This window comes from Ptiloglossa arizonensis, chromosome 13 (assembly GCF_051014685.1).
Source record: "Ptiloglossa arizonensis isolate GNS036 chromosome 13, iyPtiAriz1_principal, whole genome shotgun sequence".
Lineage (NCBI taxonomy): Eukaryota > Metazoa > Arthropoda > Insecta > Hymenoptera > Colletidae > Ptiloglossa > Ptiloglossa arizonensis.
In genome coordinates this window covers 5,599,248-5,616,470 of record NC_135060.1, presented here as the reverse complement: position 1 = coordinate 5,616,470, position 17,223 = coordinate 5,599,248, and the positions used below count along the sequence as shown (strand labels likewise).

Genomic DNA, 17,223 nt, shown 5'->3' with positions numbered 1-17,223 from the left:
TTCTCTGGATAATTGTTCTTTCGAACGTTGATAAAATAACGAGTAATTTGTACGTTGAACGATCGATTTTACTAGGGACGTTGCATATAAACACGTGCCTGGAAGTTTCAAGAAAGGATCGTTCAAGGTAGGCACACCGACGAGAAATCAATTTTGACACAAAGCCGAAAGCCAATGCCGTCACCCAGTGACCCTACCGTGTCTACCGGAGCCAGGTACTGTTTATAGATTACCCGGCGTACACGGCGTGGTTGCTATAGCCAGAGGGTACGGTTTTCCACCTGTCTGCCACCTTTCGTCGGCCCGGGTGAATCTCAAGGGCCCGTATCAACGGAGTCGATCACGGTTAGCCACACGGTGAGGTGCTTGCTCCCTACCGCGTCCATTTCGCCAGCGTTGAAAAATGATACGGCCCTCGTCGTCCTCGAGGATACCCGAAAACACTCGACGGAGATCCCATTCGGGTGTCGGTTGATAAACCTGGGATACCGGTATCGTCCTGGTGTCTCGAAAGGTGCGGTCGTCGCGGCAAGTGGACGAGATCCATCGGTGGAAGACGTTCGGTAACGCGTAAGAGGCTAAAGGGGGATGTCTGAATGGGTGGTGTCTGCTCCTGTCGAGGTCGCGATAGCCAGGTCAACGCTGGCTCGATCCTTGACCGTGTGATCAGTCAAGCGAGCAACGAGGACCAATGTCTACTGTACCGTTTGGCCAATTACAAGAAGGGCGGCGAGCTGATAGAGTCGTACAATTTGGGCGGTCAGATGGAAGTCGAAAAGTTAATCAGGGAACAGTTCGGTGTCCTGATGTACGCCGACGGCAAGGGCCAGCCGATCAACCGTGCCGAGTACCTGCGTTGGAAATTCCGTGATCTCGAGCAGGTTGTACTGCCGATAGAGGCTTCCTTGTCACGGTTCGACCCTTTGGCCCAATGGAACGATCACGAGGCATGTTGGCAGATGCAGTATAGAGGTTCGCTCGGAGAGACTCTCCTACATGTTCTGATTATATGCGATACCAGGGTACACACACGAGTAGCGCGTATCCTGCTCAAGTGCTTTCCACGATTGGCTATTGACGTTGTCGAGGGCGAGGAATACCTTGGTGCCAGTGCCCTCCACCTTGCGATCGCGTACAACAATAACGAACTCGTGCAAGACCTAGTCGAGGCTGGCGCGATTATTTCTCAACGAGCGATCGGCAGTTTTTTCCTTCCCAGGGACCAGCAACGAATGAGTCCGGCGAGGAACACGGATTACGAAGGATTAGCCTATTTGGGCGAGTATCCGCTCGCATGGGCAGCCTGCTGCGCCAACGAAAGTGTTTATAATTTATTGCTCGACTCGGGCGCCGATCCCGACGAGCAGGATTCTTTCGGGAACATGATACTCCATATGGTGGTGGTCGGCGATAAATTGGTACGTATTTGTACCTTCGAAGTTGATTCTAGACCGAGACGAACTCATTTCCTGCGTACCATGGGACATTCGTATATATGTGTTCACTTGGTGGAATAAATCTAGCGATCTCGTAGATGTCGCCAGGGTGTCCAGGTGGTTGAGTTTTCGTTCGTAGACCGTTGACAATTTAGAGTCACCCGGTGTGGTGTTATCGGATGTTTAAAGATTCGAAGCATCTTAACGAGAGAATCGGTCAATGGACCATTCGTAATCGACACAAGTAGATCGCTACATCTGTTTCACCTTTTAGAATTACACCGTACCAGTTTTGCAATAATGTGCAATTTTGAATAAATAGTGGCTCGTATAACCGGTTAGTTCTCCAAGGCTCGACTGGAGAGAAGTTTTTTTTGTTTTGTTTCGTTTAATTATTTTTATATCGGCAGTTTACATTAGGAAACGAGGTGAAACCTTATTACGGAAGGCATGTGCAATTTATGCGTCATTTACGGGGTTCACCGTTAATTAAATTCGGTACAAAAAGTAACGTGGTTCGTTCCTCGTAATTATTTGACATTTATCAAATTTTCTTTCATCACGAACGGTATTTTATTTCAATATCGAGTACTAATCCGCTTCTCAGGCATTCGGCATGTATAAACAGATACATTTTGTCGAAATGTTCTCTTTTTACGTTGTTGAAACGATTAATTCCTATTCGCGGGAAACGAGCATGAATTATTTATGTATTATTTTACGTAAAAAGTGTTTAATTAATTTCAAAAAATACGTTAAGATTTTAGTCCCGTATTTATCGATTCGCGCAAATATCATTAGGAATATTAAAAAATATTTCAGAAGAGAATTAAAGGGATCGTCGGGAATGTTTGTTAAAGTGGATAAATTTTGAACATTTACATCGACGAAATAATTTTATATAACAATAGCAAGTACGTGCAAGGTATTTAAAACAAAAAATCGGTTTTAAAAATCGTACACGTAAAATCGACGCATTATCCTGTAAATTTTTAACTCGAAATACTCCATGATACACGTTGATATCAAATAACGTTTTATATTTTATAGCACAATATAGATTTGTATCATCGATGAATTTTCATTTCAATTGGGCATCTAAAATTAATGGCAACGCGTTAAATTCGGTAACAGTAAGACTACAACAACTCCGATTTCATTCTAAAATACAAACACGATCGAGCAATGCACGATATAAACCTTTTCGCTTTTTTTCGCAAGCTGTAATGCTCTGCAAAAAGGTCCATAATTTCGTTTAAAACGCCTCTTAGATCTCCCGAAAACGCCTACTGAAATATTTTCTAACATCGTCGGTAATTTCAACGATAATTGCGTGGATCGATTAAAAGTGGGGCACTTCGTGTAATAGCGTGGTTCGCCAACATTTCTTGTCGCACACATTGTACCTTACACACGACGCTCTGGGAATAAAAAAAGAAATTCGAAATTACGTTTACCGATCGGAAGAATTCTAGACATCGAACGTAGCCACGTTTCCATTCTCGCGTGGAAAATATTGGGTCGTTCCTCGAGTCATTTCGTTTTTTCCCCGGTGAAAACGAAACACGATTCTTTCAGAGCGTATAAACATTTTACTAAATTATATACTCTCCATTTCAAAAAACGAAATCACTTTCCGAACAACCCGATATCTTTACTTCGATCGATCGAGCTCGATGAGAAACGATATCATTTTCGAAATTATTTTCCAATTCATCGAAACGCGAGGATCTATCCAACCTGGTGATAAATTATACATCGATAACGCGGATAACTATCCACAATGTAACCCACGTACGTCGTCCGAACGATTGGATCGAATTTACCATTTACGATTGTTCCGAGCGTGTACTTTGCAACCAATTCAGCCGTTCATCTGCTTTAAAATGGTCGCGTTAGCCCCTAAATTCGGTACAGTTGATTCTTTCCTCGGACGTTGAGATTTCCACTAAATCGAGTACAAAAGCGCGGCTGTGTAACGTAGGACATGTTCGGGTATGCCCTTCGTCATCCGAAGCTTCCTGCTCGCAATGGGATCGTGAATGCTGCTGGACTGACCCCATTGACGCTCGCTTGCCAGCTGGGTCGCGCAGAGGTCTTTCGGGAGATGTTGGAACTGTCTGCACGAGAATTCTGGCGCTACAGTAATATCACCTGCTCGGCGTACCCCCTCAATGCACTCGACACGCTGTTACCCGACGGCAGAACAAGTACGTCGTAATGCTAATCGAATTACACGGTTTTGAGAATCGTCGTCCGGGGTTCGTCGTTCAGAAGCACGTTGAAGTGGCCACTCACTTTGTGACGTGCCTTCGTATAATTGTCAGGCTCAAGGCCGAATCGTCTTTAAGTAGCTGCGGAGTGATCTCACCGATGCAATATAACCGTCCTCCTTTTTCTTCTTTTTCTTCTTTTTTTCTAATCTAGATCAACGCCAGTTAATAAAATTCCCGAAGTCGTAATATCGCGCGTACTTTCGATACAGAGAGGAAAAAAGCAACGCGAACAAAATGCGAGTACTGTTCGTTTTATAGCTATCGAGGTGTCGGAGAATTTTCTTTGAACTTCCCTTTTCTATTTCCCGTGAGCATCGAGATTCGCGGACAACGCAATCTCGAAACACACTTCGGTTTCGAATCGCCACTGTACGAACATAACCTCGAAACACACTTCGGTTTCGAACGACCATTGTACAAATATAACCTCGAAGTACATTTCAGTTTCGAACGACCACTGTACAAACATAACCTCGAAACGCACTTCGGTTTCGAATCACCACTGTACGAACATAACCTCGAAACACACTTCGGTTTCGAATCACCACCGACAGAGTGCGCGTTCGTCGATCTGGACGAGTTTCAACCAGGCAAAAAATGTGTCGTTCGGGAATCAGTTTCTTCGTTTTTTAGCGACGGTACAGCGTCGGAAGGCACGCACCGAAGTTGATTTCAATGATTTAAAGTCGGTGAGTTCGACTAGGGTGACAAGTCACGCTGTGTTTTCGAAAAACGGACGATAAAGATTTGCAAGTACCGCTCAATGGAGATCTGTCGCAAACGCTGAGACAACTCGAAGGCTGGTTGGGAGTGTACTTTGCAACTGTGACGGAACAATGGTACACGTTAGAGAAAATACAAAAGGAAAGTGAATTCCGCGCGAATTATCGCGACACGATCGTTCGCGAGACAGCAATCGTTATCAAGAAGGTGTTGGTGGAAGATCGTTACCGACGAGGAGAAATGGACCCGCTCTGAATATTTAAGAAGCAGTGGTTATATCGTTAACTTTGACGAAGGGTCCGCGACAACTCGTGCTCAAGATTTAGGGAGTCTCGAAGGGATCTTCCGTAATCAAATCACGGCGTTGGTGTAGGATTACGGTGTAAGAAAAGCAACCATTTATCGAACAAAGGGAACCCGATGCTGCACAACAATGACGATCTCGCATAGATTGCGAGATCTGTCAAAGAAATCACGAAGAGTTAGAAAGCTCTCTCCGGTACGAAGCAATCGTCGAATTTACATCTTGGCTGACCATTGCTCGCCATTTCTACTTGAACAGATGTTTGCAAACGATGATACGATATTATAGGTTCTCGGTCGATTTTATTATTTTCTGTCCATTACAAACCATTGCGGATAATATCGCACCATCGTCAATGTTTATACATCTCGACTAAAAGTAGAGAAAGTGAGCATTGGTCAGCCGCGAAAGTCTCGGTCAATGGCTGCGAATTCGAATTTCTAAACTCGATTTTCCAGAGAATGAAACTTTCTACAGAAAAATGTCTTACACATTTTTAATTTATTCCTTCGCGAAAAATCATTCTCCGATCAACAATGCTACAATTTACAGAATATTTTTTACGTATCGAGGCAAGTTTTACTAGATTGTCCTACCGATTGGTTCACCGGTATTTTCAAGATGAAAATACGCTTTCGTTCTTCCTTTCTCGTTTCTGTGTTACCTTGACCCCGACCAGCGATAGGGGACGAAAAAGATCCGGTCGTTGCATTTGTTATTCGAACGTAACTCGTCGCCATCGTTCTATCGGTGAAACCGTATGTTGCTTTCTCGAACCCTCGAGGCTACACGTGTCGCGAAAGATACCATCGGTCCGTTGTCTGTGAAAATTAGAATTCGATTCAAGGTCTTCCAAAGACCGTTGATCCGGCGCAATAGCGTTTGACGCATCGTAAGCTTCTGGTCCGCGTCCACGGACAGACGTACAGGAGCCAACCGGATGATTCCAGGATTAACGTTCCGGTCTCGATTGTCGTAAGTCTCGGCCCGACTCCTCGGTGGTAACCATAATTCGACCGTAAACCGACGAATCTGTACATCGACGAACGAAACGCCCGATGTTTCGAGAGGTATCCTCCTCGCGACGAGGGTTCAAGACGAGACGAGTTCACGAGAGACGAAGCAGCGTGAAAAATATCTGAACGTCGGAGAATTCAATATCTCCTCGTCTAATTTCCGAGAGATTCGTCTTCGGGGCCGTAGCCAGGAACCAGAAGCCAGGAGCCAGGAGCCAGAAGCCACAGCCACCCAGCCCTTTCGCGATCTGCATTTAAAGAGCGTGGCAATCGGACTTTTGCCAAATTGTATCGAAGTTTCCGACAGCCTCGTGAACCCGCTGCAAAGTGGATGTATGCATGTACCCATCGACGAGTTTTCTAGACGTTCGGGTGATTCATAGGGCCGACGTTGCCTGGGAAGATTGTACAGGAGGAAGAGGGTGCTGTTGAATTGGTGGGGGGGTTCGGAGGACGACGCGGAGGGAAAGGATGAAGAGGAGGAGGAGGAGGTGGAGGAGGATGAGGGAGGAGGGGGTAAGAAGGAAGACAAGGGAAAGCGGGTCGTTGCAGGATGCAATTACGGCCATTTAACGAAGTTTCGAGATTAGCCGCGGACGCGGAGTTGGGTGCTCGCGTTTCATTTAGTTTCGGAATCCATTATCCCTTCGCCCACCTCTCCGTGCCATCCTACCCCGAGTCCTCTTCGTTCGTCCCTATAGGCGTCTTCGCCGCGGCGTGAATGTCATCCGATGGGTTCAGCGACGGCTGAGACGAGACGAACGAAACCGACGGAGCAGGGCGAGGCAAACGCTGGAGGGACGAGAGTGCAACCCGGGTGGGTAGCTGCCAGTATATCAGAGGGGGTGAACTTTCGGCTTACTCCTTCCTACGGGCACGCTTAATTACTCTAAGCCACGGCCAGCCACCCAGGGTCCGTCAGTTGGTTAGCCAACCGGTTCCCCGGCGAGTACACCAGCTATTCTCGCTAGCCTCGGATTGGAACCTCTTCCACTCGATTCTGTTTCTTCTCTCTTGGATTTTATCGGGTTTTTTTGCTTCGAGCCGTACGTTTAACGACGCGTTAGCTGGATCCAGACCGGTCGGGACGCGACGAGTCGAAGTTCGATCGTGAAACGCGATCAGGGGGAGGATACCGCGCCACGGGAACACGGAAGACACTCGTACCGTTGGTCCGCGAGAAGAACGCTAATCAGAGTTCACGTATCTGCACCGTTTAGAGTTTATCAGGTTCCGTTATACGATCGCTAGTGGCTGCTGTCGATCTTCGTCACAGTCTTCGTATCGTTCGTCCGAAAGAAGAAGGTTCACGAGTGTTTACATCCTCATTGTACGTAGTTTACGGTTTACCAGATTGGGTACCGTCGCACGATCGCTATTGGCTGCTGTCGATCTTCGTCACCGTCTTCGTACTCTTCCCACGGTAGAAGAAGACTACGAGAGTTCACATCCCCGGTCTACGGAGTTTACAGTTTATCGGGTTCCCTACCGTCGCACGATCGCTATTGGCTGCTGTCGATCTTCGTCACCGTCCTTGGTGACCAATAGCGACCATACGTGCGATTCCAAGGGAGCTGGTACACTGTAAATTGTGTAGAGTAAGGTTGCGAATACTCGTTGGCCTTCTTCTCGCGAACGAACAGTAGATCGATTAATTTTTCTACGGCGGAATTTTTCTACGGCGGAACGACGAATTTTAAGAATAAAATTATCAAGATGCATAATCCACCCTAAAGCCAACGGTTACCGAGATATTCAGCTTCCGAAGCAGCATTCGTAGCGCGCCAACGATTCCTCGAATAGTTACACGACACGCAACATAGCGGCTCAGGGATGACAATTCTAACACCGTGGTAGCTCGAATATCTCGGAAACTATTCGTTTCGGGTTTGCTGTACTCGCGATACGTTTCTCAAAATCTATCTCTCATCTTACAAGAAGAAGTCGACCTTCGAATGTCCTCGACATCTTCGCGCACCAATCGTGTCTCAACGCAAGATTCCATGCACTCGCAATAGTTCCGTTCGAACAGTCACTCGCTGTCCATTTTCAGAAATAATTCGATCGGTTTACACCGATCGTCCTGCAAGACGAGAAGATGGACCAGCTTTTTGTTAATCACGAACCGAGAAAATGCGATGAGAATACAAAGCGTGGAAGAGCAACGACGAAGTAGAGAGACGGGGCGGGGGTGCTGTACAATTCAGTTTCCACGCAGAGTGTTTTTTTCTTAAAATTCTTTTCTTCAAATTTCTCGACATTCCTCACGTCTCTCCGCTACTCTCTCCGGGACGCTTTCTACTCTCCGAACGAAATTGTCGCGATACTTTTTCCTTTTCAAAGAAACATTATTCCGGCCGCGACGAAGGGAAACGAGATTTCTGAAAGGAACCGGAGAAACAACCAGGGGGGACGAAAGATAAAGAGGAGCGGGCACGATCTGTCCGGGGAAAATAATATTTTACGGTTTAGCTGTTATTGGTCGCGAAAGGAATGGAAAAAAGAGAAGAAGACGAAAAAAAAAAAAATATACAGCGGTCCCGTCATAGGGATGGAATTGGTCGATAAAATTTCTGACGCCCCTTTGTGTCAGGTTCCGGTTGAAACTTCATCGAGTGTGTACGTTTACGGGGGACAGAGGTTTCTGATATAATCTGCCGCTCTATTACATCACCGGCCGATCGACTTTTGATGTTCCCTGATGGAATTAAGCTCGGAAAGATAGCTTAAATCGATTACGAGAACACGGATGGCCGCCTCCGCTAAAACGTTAATAATTATCTGAGCACAGCACTTAGGGATGATTATCAGCGATAACGGGTAACGGACCGGAGCAAAGGCAAATCGTTATTCAAGTTCGGGCCGACGTCCGTTTTTGCGGACTGGCCGTCGCGTCGATCCGGAATGGCCGCGGCTGGAGCGGAGGGACCATCGGGGAAAACTTCTCAGGGCTCTGCTTCGGAATTAGATATAATTACGAGTTGCGGTAACGAGTCTCTACCTGTAAGTTCCTCGTGTGTCCCCGTTGGTCGTCTATCGGCCTAGATGGTTATCGCGGAACATTGAAAATCGCGCGAACGTCGTCTTTTTTTCTTTTTTTTTTAATTGAACGCGTTTGAAACGAAATTTGCTACGTGACCAATTTCGATACAGGAACCTTCAGAGGTTTCGTATTCGGAAAGAACGACAACTCGAGTAGTTCCGAAGTTTACTCTTCGTTGTTCGATAATAAACTAGGTGTTACCAAAGTGGTCGTACGGATCGAATCACTTCGAAAATTAGTTCGCAACGTGTTTTACAAATATCCTTGGCCGAGACGTTGAATCGATTTCATCGTCGACGAGAGAACGAAACAAAGAAATGGACGATTAGTCACGAAACAAAGAAACAGAGCTACGACATTCGAGAGATTTGTAACGGTGGTAAGCTGGCTTCTCGTATTGGGAGAGGTGCTCGTGTTAGGCCCCTTTACCCTAAGATCAAGCACCGCGCAACGAAGCTCCATCTACCTAGGAGTTTATCGCGGAAAATCGAAGATCGAACCTAGACTGTTGTTTAAAAATTTGAAGGAAGTGTCTCGAAATTGGATCTATCCAGACAAAGATTTTATCGAAAGTGCACGAGATGGAGAATACCCTAATTCGTTCGATAAGTTTTGTCGTTTCTACCGTCGTAAAAAATTACCGTGACACTTGAACTTTGAACAATTGTAAATATACGAACGAATAGACTGATTTACGCGAAACTTCGCACATGTTTGTCAAACGGTGGTATCATTTTTAGAAAAATAAAAGGACGAAACTGATAACGCCATTTCTTATCGAACGACGAAACTTATCGAGCAACGTATCACGTGGGGTACGTACGAAAAATATTCGATACAAATTCAGTCGGTTAACGGAACGTACGAAGAGCAATGAAACGGTAATAAATTGATGGGAAATTGAGGATCAAATTCGCAAATGTATCGTATCGGGATGTGCGCGTATAAATGGGCAGAAAAATCAGAGTCGAAAGGAGTTACGAATCGTATCGGTTTAGTCGTTTCGGTCGATACCTGTGACCGAACGGATGTTACTCGATATTGTTTAGATAAAAAAAAGGCGGAATAGATTTTACCGGACGTACGTAGAATTGAAAAGTATACGACGAGATACTTTTGCATCGAGAAAATCATACGTACGGGATGTTTCAGAATTACAAATACCCGATGCATTTGGACGGTCAATGAAATATAAATATTTAGATATTCAGCCAGTTAACGAAACGCGTAAAATTGAACGGATGTAGTCGCGTTAAACGTAGCAGAGAATTCGAGATCAAATAATGGAATTGAAAAGTACTCGACGAGATACTTTTGTACCGATGAAATCGTACCCGATACATTTAGACGGTTAATGAAATATAAATATTTACACGTTTATCCAGTTATCGAAACACGTAAAATCGAATAGATTAAATAACGAAACGCACTCCGGGAAGACTATCGCTAAATATATGCCAGGAAGTTAATTCCTCGAGAGATAGCGAATACTCGAGCTTACGGGTCGAGGGTTCTTTGTACGATTCCGTTTGCCGTGGAGTGACTCATCTCGGCTATCAGCCTGTCAATACCTAGTATAGCTAAATGGATATATCTTGTTATGGATCTCCTTTTGTTTACACGTACCACCGGTACTCGCGGTTTTACCTTTTTCATTTCTGGTTCATTTACCCGACAATGAGTAATCACGGAAATTGCTCCTGATCTCGTTCCTTTAGATTTTTTTCCTTTATCGTCGCTTCAAAGGATCGGGTCTTTTTAATCATTGCAAGTAGCCGTTAAGTAATACGAGAAAACTGCGAGACAACCTGACCACGTAAACACGTATTCGCGACAGCTGATTTCACAAAGAACTGCTCTACCGCTCCTGCGCGAAATGGTTTCTTTTTTTTTCCTTTCTTTTCTTTATCTTTTCCATTTTTTTCCCCCTGGTCTTTCCTCGCAGAAAGGATTCATTTTCGTCGAGAGCGTTTTCTTCGTCCTTACGAGTTTCATTTTAATCAACGAACCCCGGTCTGGACCGCGGAGTTACGCGATTCCAGCGCGCGTTCGTAAAACGTACAATTTTTCCGTTACGTTTCGGTCGCGGACAATCGCACCGATTACGAACAATCGTAAAATCGAAGGAACGCGAGCGCGCGGCTCGAATCGATCGGATTCGCAGCTTTTACGCTTACCGTGGAACATCAAAGTGGCTATCGAATGATGCGCATATTGCTCGCGGGTGGCATTATTCTATTAATTAAGCGCGGTAATTGGCGCTCGACATCTACGCGAAACGATCCTTGGTGTCTACACGTACACTTGGGTGTACGTGTACGTGTACGTGTACGTGTACGTGTACAGTGTACACAGTAGTGTAGTGTATACGTAGACGGTTTGCGCTAGGCCGCGGCGGAAAGGTTCGGTCACCGGGTTCGATCGCTCGAGAAGGCAGAATTGAATGGGAAGTTTGGACGGTTCGACGAGAACGCGGATATTCGTTGCAATTTTGCTCGCGCATCTGAAATTCAATTTCCCGGCCAAAAGCTGTCGGGGAAGTTCCCATCGATGCCGCCGCAGACCGTAGAGAGAAGAATGGAGATTGACAACAGACGCACCGAGCGTTAAAACGTTTCCTTGAAAATATAGTATCCAACGGAACCCGCGAACTTTCCTCACGCTTTAAGCACCGAGACTCGCGTCGCCCCGACGAAAGCAGCTTTGCTTAGCTTCGACGAGCGATTAAAGAGTCCGTGGACACGTTCGAGCGGGACCCTCGGTTCGGTGTCCGACGTTGTCGAGACGACGGACGTCCGCGACTCGAAAATGGGATCGATAGATGCACGCGCGAAGTTTACGAAAGTCCGAAACCAGTGGTTAATATTTCATGGCTGAATTCGGTCGAAGAAACCTCGATAATCAATACGGACGCCACGGTGGAAAGTTCATTGGCCGTTGTACAATATTTGTCAGCCGTCCAAATTTTCTACGCCGCACCTTCCCTGTCGCGGCCGCTGCGTCTATTCATCGGCAAACAAATGCGGTATACGCGAATCTCCCGGTCGTCGGCCATTTATTTCGAACTTGTTGTGTATTTTCGTGGAAACTCGGGATCGGTGACGGATTCACACTTATCGTGGACCTACAGTTAACCATTAGTCCTCGCGTTTGTCCCTCTGTAATGCGTGGAGTACCTTCGCGAGAGTATTCTCAACGGATTGGCGAGAGTTTCTCGATGAGAACGAGACCACTCGCGATAGTATTCGCGAATATTGATTCGAAAATTGTTGGGTATCTTCGTGGAAAGTCGGGATACGTGACGGGTTCGCGTTTATCGTGACCTGGAGTTTACGATCGGGCAAGTCCTCGATAAAACGTCGCGTTTGCCCCTCTGTAAAGCGTACAGTACCTTCGCGAGAGGTACCTGTTATACATCTGGAAAGTTGGGATCGTTGAGAACAACCTATCGATCTATTAATAATACTATACGTCAGTGGTTATTTATTTCGAATGGTAGATAAATTGTGAAATCAACGAACGATGTTTATTTCTACGAGTAAGCAATTTTAACGCTTGCTTAAACAATTTGAAATAATCAAAACCGAATTGCCGGTTATCAATTTCTAATCTTGAAACGAATTTTTCCTCCGGCCCTTTGGCGATTTTGTAACGACAACTGCAATGTGTTCAAAATGCAATCGGATATCGTGGGAGGATTAACATAACCTCGCAAAACAGTCACGATCAGCATGGCTACGGATAAGGTCCGTGTTTGGCATTGTATTCTATACTAATACCAACGGAAGATAATGTTGTACGATACGTGTTATTATCGATTCGAACGGCTCAACGATGGAAATTTCGACGTTAACGAATAACGTGCCAAGGTTATCGATTTCGACGACCCAGTTGTAATTCGAATCTTCCGATCGCCCAATTTTTTTACAAAATCTGGGAACACTTACCCGCGATCCAACGAAAAATATTTCGTATCGTCGAGATTCGAAAGAAAATCCAATCGACGAATTACCGAAAAAACGACGCAATTGTAAAGATCTTTCGAATCGAGACTACGAGAAGAAAAAGAAACCAAGAGGAAAAAAGAATAGAAAATAAAATATGTGGAAAATTCGAAAACTATTTGTACGACTGGAACAAGTGCAGTATAAATATTTGCGTTGCGAGCTAAGTTTTCCAAATCGACGTGCAGTCTCGCAACGTATCCGTACGCGTACACAGTGCACTCAGATGCACTCAGATGCACACGGTTCTCGTCTCTTGAACCGTTGTGAATTGTCTCCCTCGATTTGTTTCTGACGCGAACGTCCGAAAAGTTCGTCCCGTTTTACATCGGTAACACTTTCGAAAAGCCTTTAGTACTCGCATTTATGGCTTCGCCGAAATTCAAACACCGCATCGAACTAACATTAGAGCTGACTTTCGGAAGCTCGCGGCAAAGTTCCGACCGGCAGATTAACGATTCCGTGGAATTCTTCGAGCGCGGAAGTAGCATAAACTTTTATCTTCACACGCAAGAAAGTTTAGCACCGCACGTGGCGCGGTTGCAGAAAAACCTTCCCGGCGGGGCTCGTGCATCTAATATATATATATATATACCTGGCCGCTAATGCAAAACCCATAATTATCGCGACGAGGGAACCCTAAAGTGATGTTCCATTAACCGCAAATGGTCCTCTCCGAATTTCTATTTCAGACTGGAACTCCGCGCTATTTATCATTCTGAACGGCACGAAGGAGGAGCACTTGGACATGCTGGACGGTGGTATTATTCAGCGATTACTCGAGGAAAAATGGAAGACCTTCGCGCGGGTAAGTGCGTCCACGTGACAATATTCTCGCTGGTTTCTTCCGAGGCATTTTTCACAGCTTTAGCTTAACCGCGCTACGCTTTCTGCCCGCTTGGAAACGTAGGAGCCTCGGTTCTATTAAAAATTCAACCTTAAGCCACATGTTTGGGCAATAAATGACGCTTTGCCGGGATTACGTGGGTCGTCGACGACCCACCGAGAAATTTTCGTTCGTACCGTAATAACGTTACCCGCTGTATAATTGCAGAGTGCAAGTGCCAAAGGGGTTATTATCGATTTAAAATTTTATTTTCAACCCCACTTAGGAAGAACGATAGTATCGCGCGAATGGCAATTAGAAGAATAGTGATATTGTGATCTCGTTCGACGGAGGGTTCCGTACGATTGTTGTTAATTTAACGTTGCATCGTAGTCGAAAGAATTATCCTCGTTCTTTGGAGAAATATTCGCGATATCGACGAAAAAGCAGCCTCTGTGTGCGATCCGTGGAAAAAATATCGGAGAATTGTTCGATTCGAAGTGACGTTGAAGAAACAATTAAAGAAACGTTGCGATTATTAATACTCGTTCGTTGAATATTTTTATCGTTCACGGGACGCGTAATCGTATTATAATTGGCAGATGTCAACCGTCACAATCCGTTCGAGTACCGTAGTCGCGAATAAGGAGGCGACGAAAAATGTTCGTCACGCGTGTTTATCAATGCGCGTGCAATTTCAAATTATTCCGGTGATTATTGAGCGACGTCGAGTGGATTTTCGAGTGACTTGGAACGATTGTCATCGCGCGGCAAGCTTGGACGTTCAAGTGACGATGACGGGTTATACATCCAGCGGTTTCGAATAAACGCGCGATTTATTTCGATTAGGATTCACCTCGGCGTGGCCCCGATAGCATTCTCGATCCGCGAACGATCTCGGCACGATGGTCGTCGATGTCGTTCGCTCGAATCGATTTCAATTGTGTTCGTGCACCCGGTGGCCTTTCGTACCGGTCGATCATTGGTCATTGTACGCGATGTTCTTAAATTGACGATACGTTCGCGTCGTTGTCATCGCGTGTTCGAAGTTTCGACGATCGACGAGCCGGCCGGACAAGTTCGAACGAAGAGGACGCGTCAAGGAATAAATTCTAACGGTCGAGAACCGATAGGAAAAATACGTGGAATCGTTGGTACAGATACACAGAGCGATTCGTAAACATCCACGCGTTGAAATGAACCAACAACCTCTTACGAACGTACGTACCTTCGATATTCCTTACTGTTCGAGTTGCGAGTAGCGGTTACGAAAATTGCATCGATAAAAGTACTGTTTGTCGAACAGGTGGCTGAATTGGAAATCTAAAAGTCGCGTTTAAGTGTCACGATGCTACAGATTGCGTTTTCCGTGACGCAAATGGAACTTTTAACGCTTAACGACACGGATCATTGTACCGCTCGTGTGCTCGCGTTTCGTAAGCGCTGAAATATTTTCTTCAATTCTTTGTAACTCGAAGAGTTATAAATACGGTACGTATAATCGTGCGATGTTTTTTACAGAGTTCGATGGGTAAATTCTCCGAAATATGGACACGCGTTACGAGTCTGGACACGTTGAGATCGACAGGAGCGACTATCGCTCTCGCGAGACTTGACAGTTTTACCATTTCGTAGAAGCGAGACTTGGACTCGAAGAGATCGAGGGAATCTGTTGTCGGTTTCGCGAGACTCGATGGAGAAGAGATCATTCGATTGTCGAGATTCGACCAGTCGCAGGATCTCACGAATCTGATGATTTTTCCGATCGGATTTAACATGTTTGAAATCGTTCCTAGAAAGTCTCACGTGTCCTACGGCGTCCAATCGTGTCTCGCTATTTCGAGGATTGGCCGTATCGGGTCCAACTCTGGTCGTTGTTCCTGTCAATTCTAATGTATCTGCGGTCGTACTTATCGGGTCATACATTTTGGGTAATTGTGCTTATCGAGGCCCACCGATATTCGAGCAACTGCATCGGAAAGTGCCGAGTGGAATGAACTGTTTGCAATTGATACGAATCGACAATTCCGCCTGGCTGGGAAGTAAGAACGTTCGAGGCTCGTCGAATAAAAGTCTTTGGAACGAGACGGTATTTTGACTCGAACGAGTCTCGAATAACGCGAAAAACCATTATCCATTAACGGATCAATTTTCCACGATCGATCGTTAACGATTCTTAAATTGACGAAGCAACGATCTCCCTGTTTTCATTCGCGATGGAGAATCGATCCCAAGAAAAGAAACTTCGGCAAGTAAATTCCATTCCGGTGACTTTTCCATCGGACGAGTTTTTTCGCTAAATTTATACTCGCTCTCGAAATGTTTATTAGTTTCGATAGCTTCTGCGCGAAACGATTTTCGGAATAATACACGCGTCGAAAAGCTAGCAGTGTGTATACGTGTGTGTGGGGGCCAACAGGAGAAACAAACCGACAGAGAAGAGAGACGACCGGCTGTCGAGTGCTTTTTTTATCCGAAATAAAATATGTCATATCTCTTTGTAACTTTCGACGCTTCCACTATTTTGAATATTTTTTTGGGGGGAGGGACGAGACGGGGAGAGCGGAGTAACGTTATTCGGATTAACGACAGCATTGGAAAAGCGTACAAAAATTTTGTCAACGACTCAACTCCGTATTTTGTACTCACTTGTGTGCACGTTCGTTCGCTTCTTTTTTTTTCTTTTTTTTTTTTTTTAAAGAGGTTTTGTAATCTTCTTTGACAATCGGTGTAACGTATTCGGTAGGTTGACGCTCAAACGACGAGACGCACTTATATCGCGAGCACCGCTGCACGCGCAAAAATCTGTAACGCGGTTAATAGAACGTCCCGTGTACGTATAAACACAGCGGAACATTATAATAGCAGAGTATCCATGACATATTCCGCTTATAGTGCTAATTACGACCACGTTTAAACCGCATACAAGCGTCAAATGACCAATTACGGTGTGATATTGCACACAGAGATTAGCATGGTTTTAGTATAATTAATCACGAAGCCCATTTGACGGTACCACATCATTAGGACAATTCTACGGATAGTTCCCCGAGTTCGAAACACTCGCGACATTGTTTATCGTTTTATAAATTCGTTCGTCGGCGCGTAATTAAAGTTCAACGGGAATCACGTTACATCGTAAAGCACGTTAAACGGAGTGATCGTACCGAACGTTTATACGCAAAATTATCTCTTAGTCGAGTGCACGCATTCTTTACCATAATTTACAGTTCGTAGCTTTACGGGGTGTGGGAAAACCATCGAACGGAATGGCACACCGAACCGTAGAAAAACCAGATATAAAAGTTAATTCTGTCCAGGTGAAATGGCAATTTTTTTTCCACCACTGATGCAATTGAATTACTTTCCGTTGTTCGTCGCGTGCCGTACAAAAAATGAATCTCCCGATTTATAGACTTTTTCTTCCAAGGATATTGAAAAAGTCTAATGTATTCATGATTTAGCAGACTTACAACAGCGAGCGGATAATACGAACGAAGGAGCTCTCGAAAGACTACGAAGCTCGTTTCGTTGTCGAACATTTACAATGTTGCGGCGAATCGAGACGTACTTCGAACGAGATACTTTGAAAAAA

At 45.2% G+C, this 17,223-nt stretch overlaps 1 protein-coding gene across 4 annotated transcripts in view; it reads left to right on the top strand.

Annotated features, from left to right (window-relative positions):
• The first annotated feature begins 368 nt into the window (after positions 1 to 368).
• Positions 369 to 17,223, top strand: part of Iav (transient receptor potential cation channel subfamily V iav) — a 57,727-nt gene continuing 40,872 nt past the window's right edge. For all 4 annotated transcript variants that reach the window (XM_076325860.1, XM_076325859.1, XM_076325857.1 and 1 more), the window contains exons 1-3: positions 369 to 1,418; positions 3,421 to 3,646; positions 13,495 to 13,610. In XM_076325860.1, the coding sequence (XP_076181975.1) occupies positions 597 to 1,418; positions 3,421 to 3,646; positions 13,495 to 13,610 (1,164 nt within the window). In that variant the 5' untranslated portion in view covers positions 369 to 596. The remainder of the gene's footprint in view (positions 1,419 to 3,420; positions 3,647 to 13,494; positions 13,611 to 17,223) is intronic.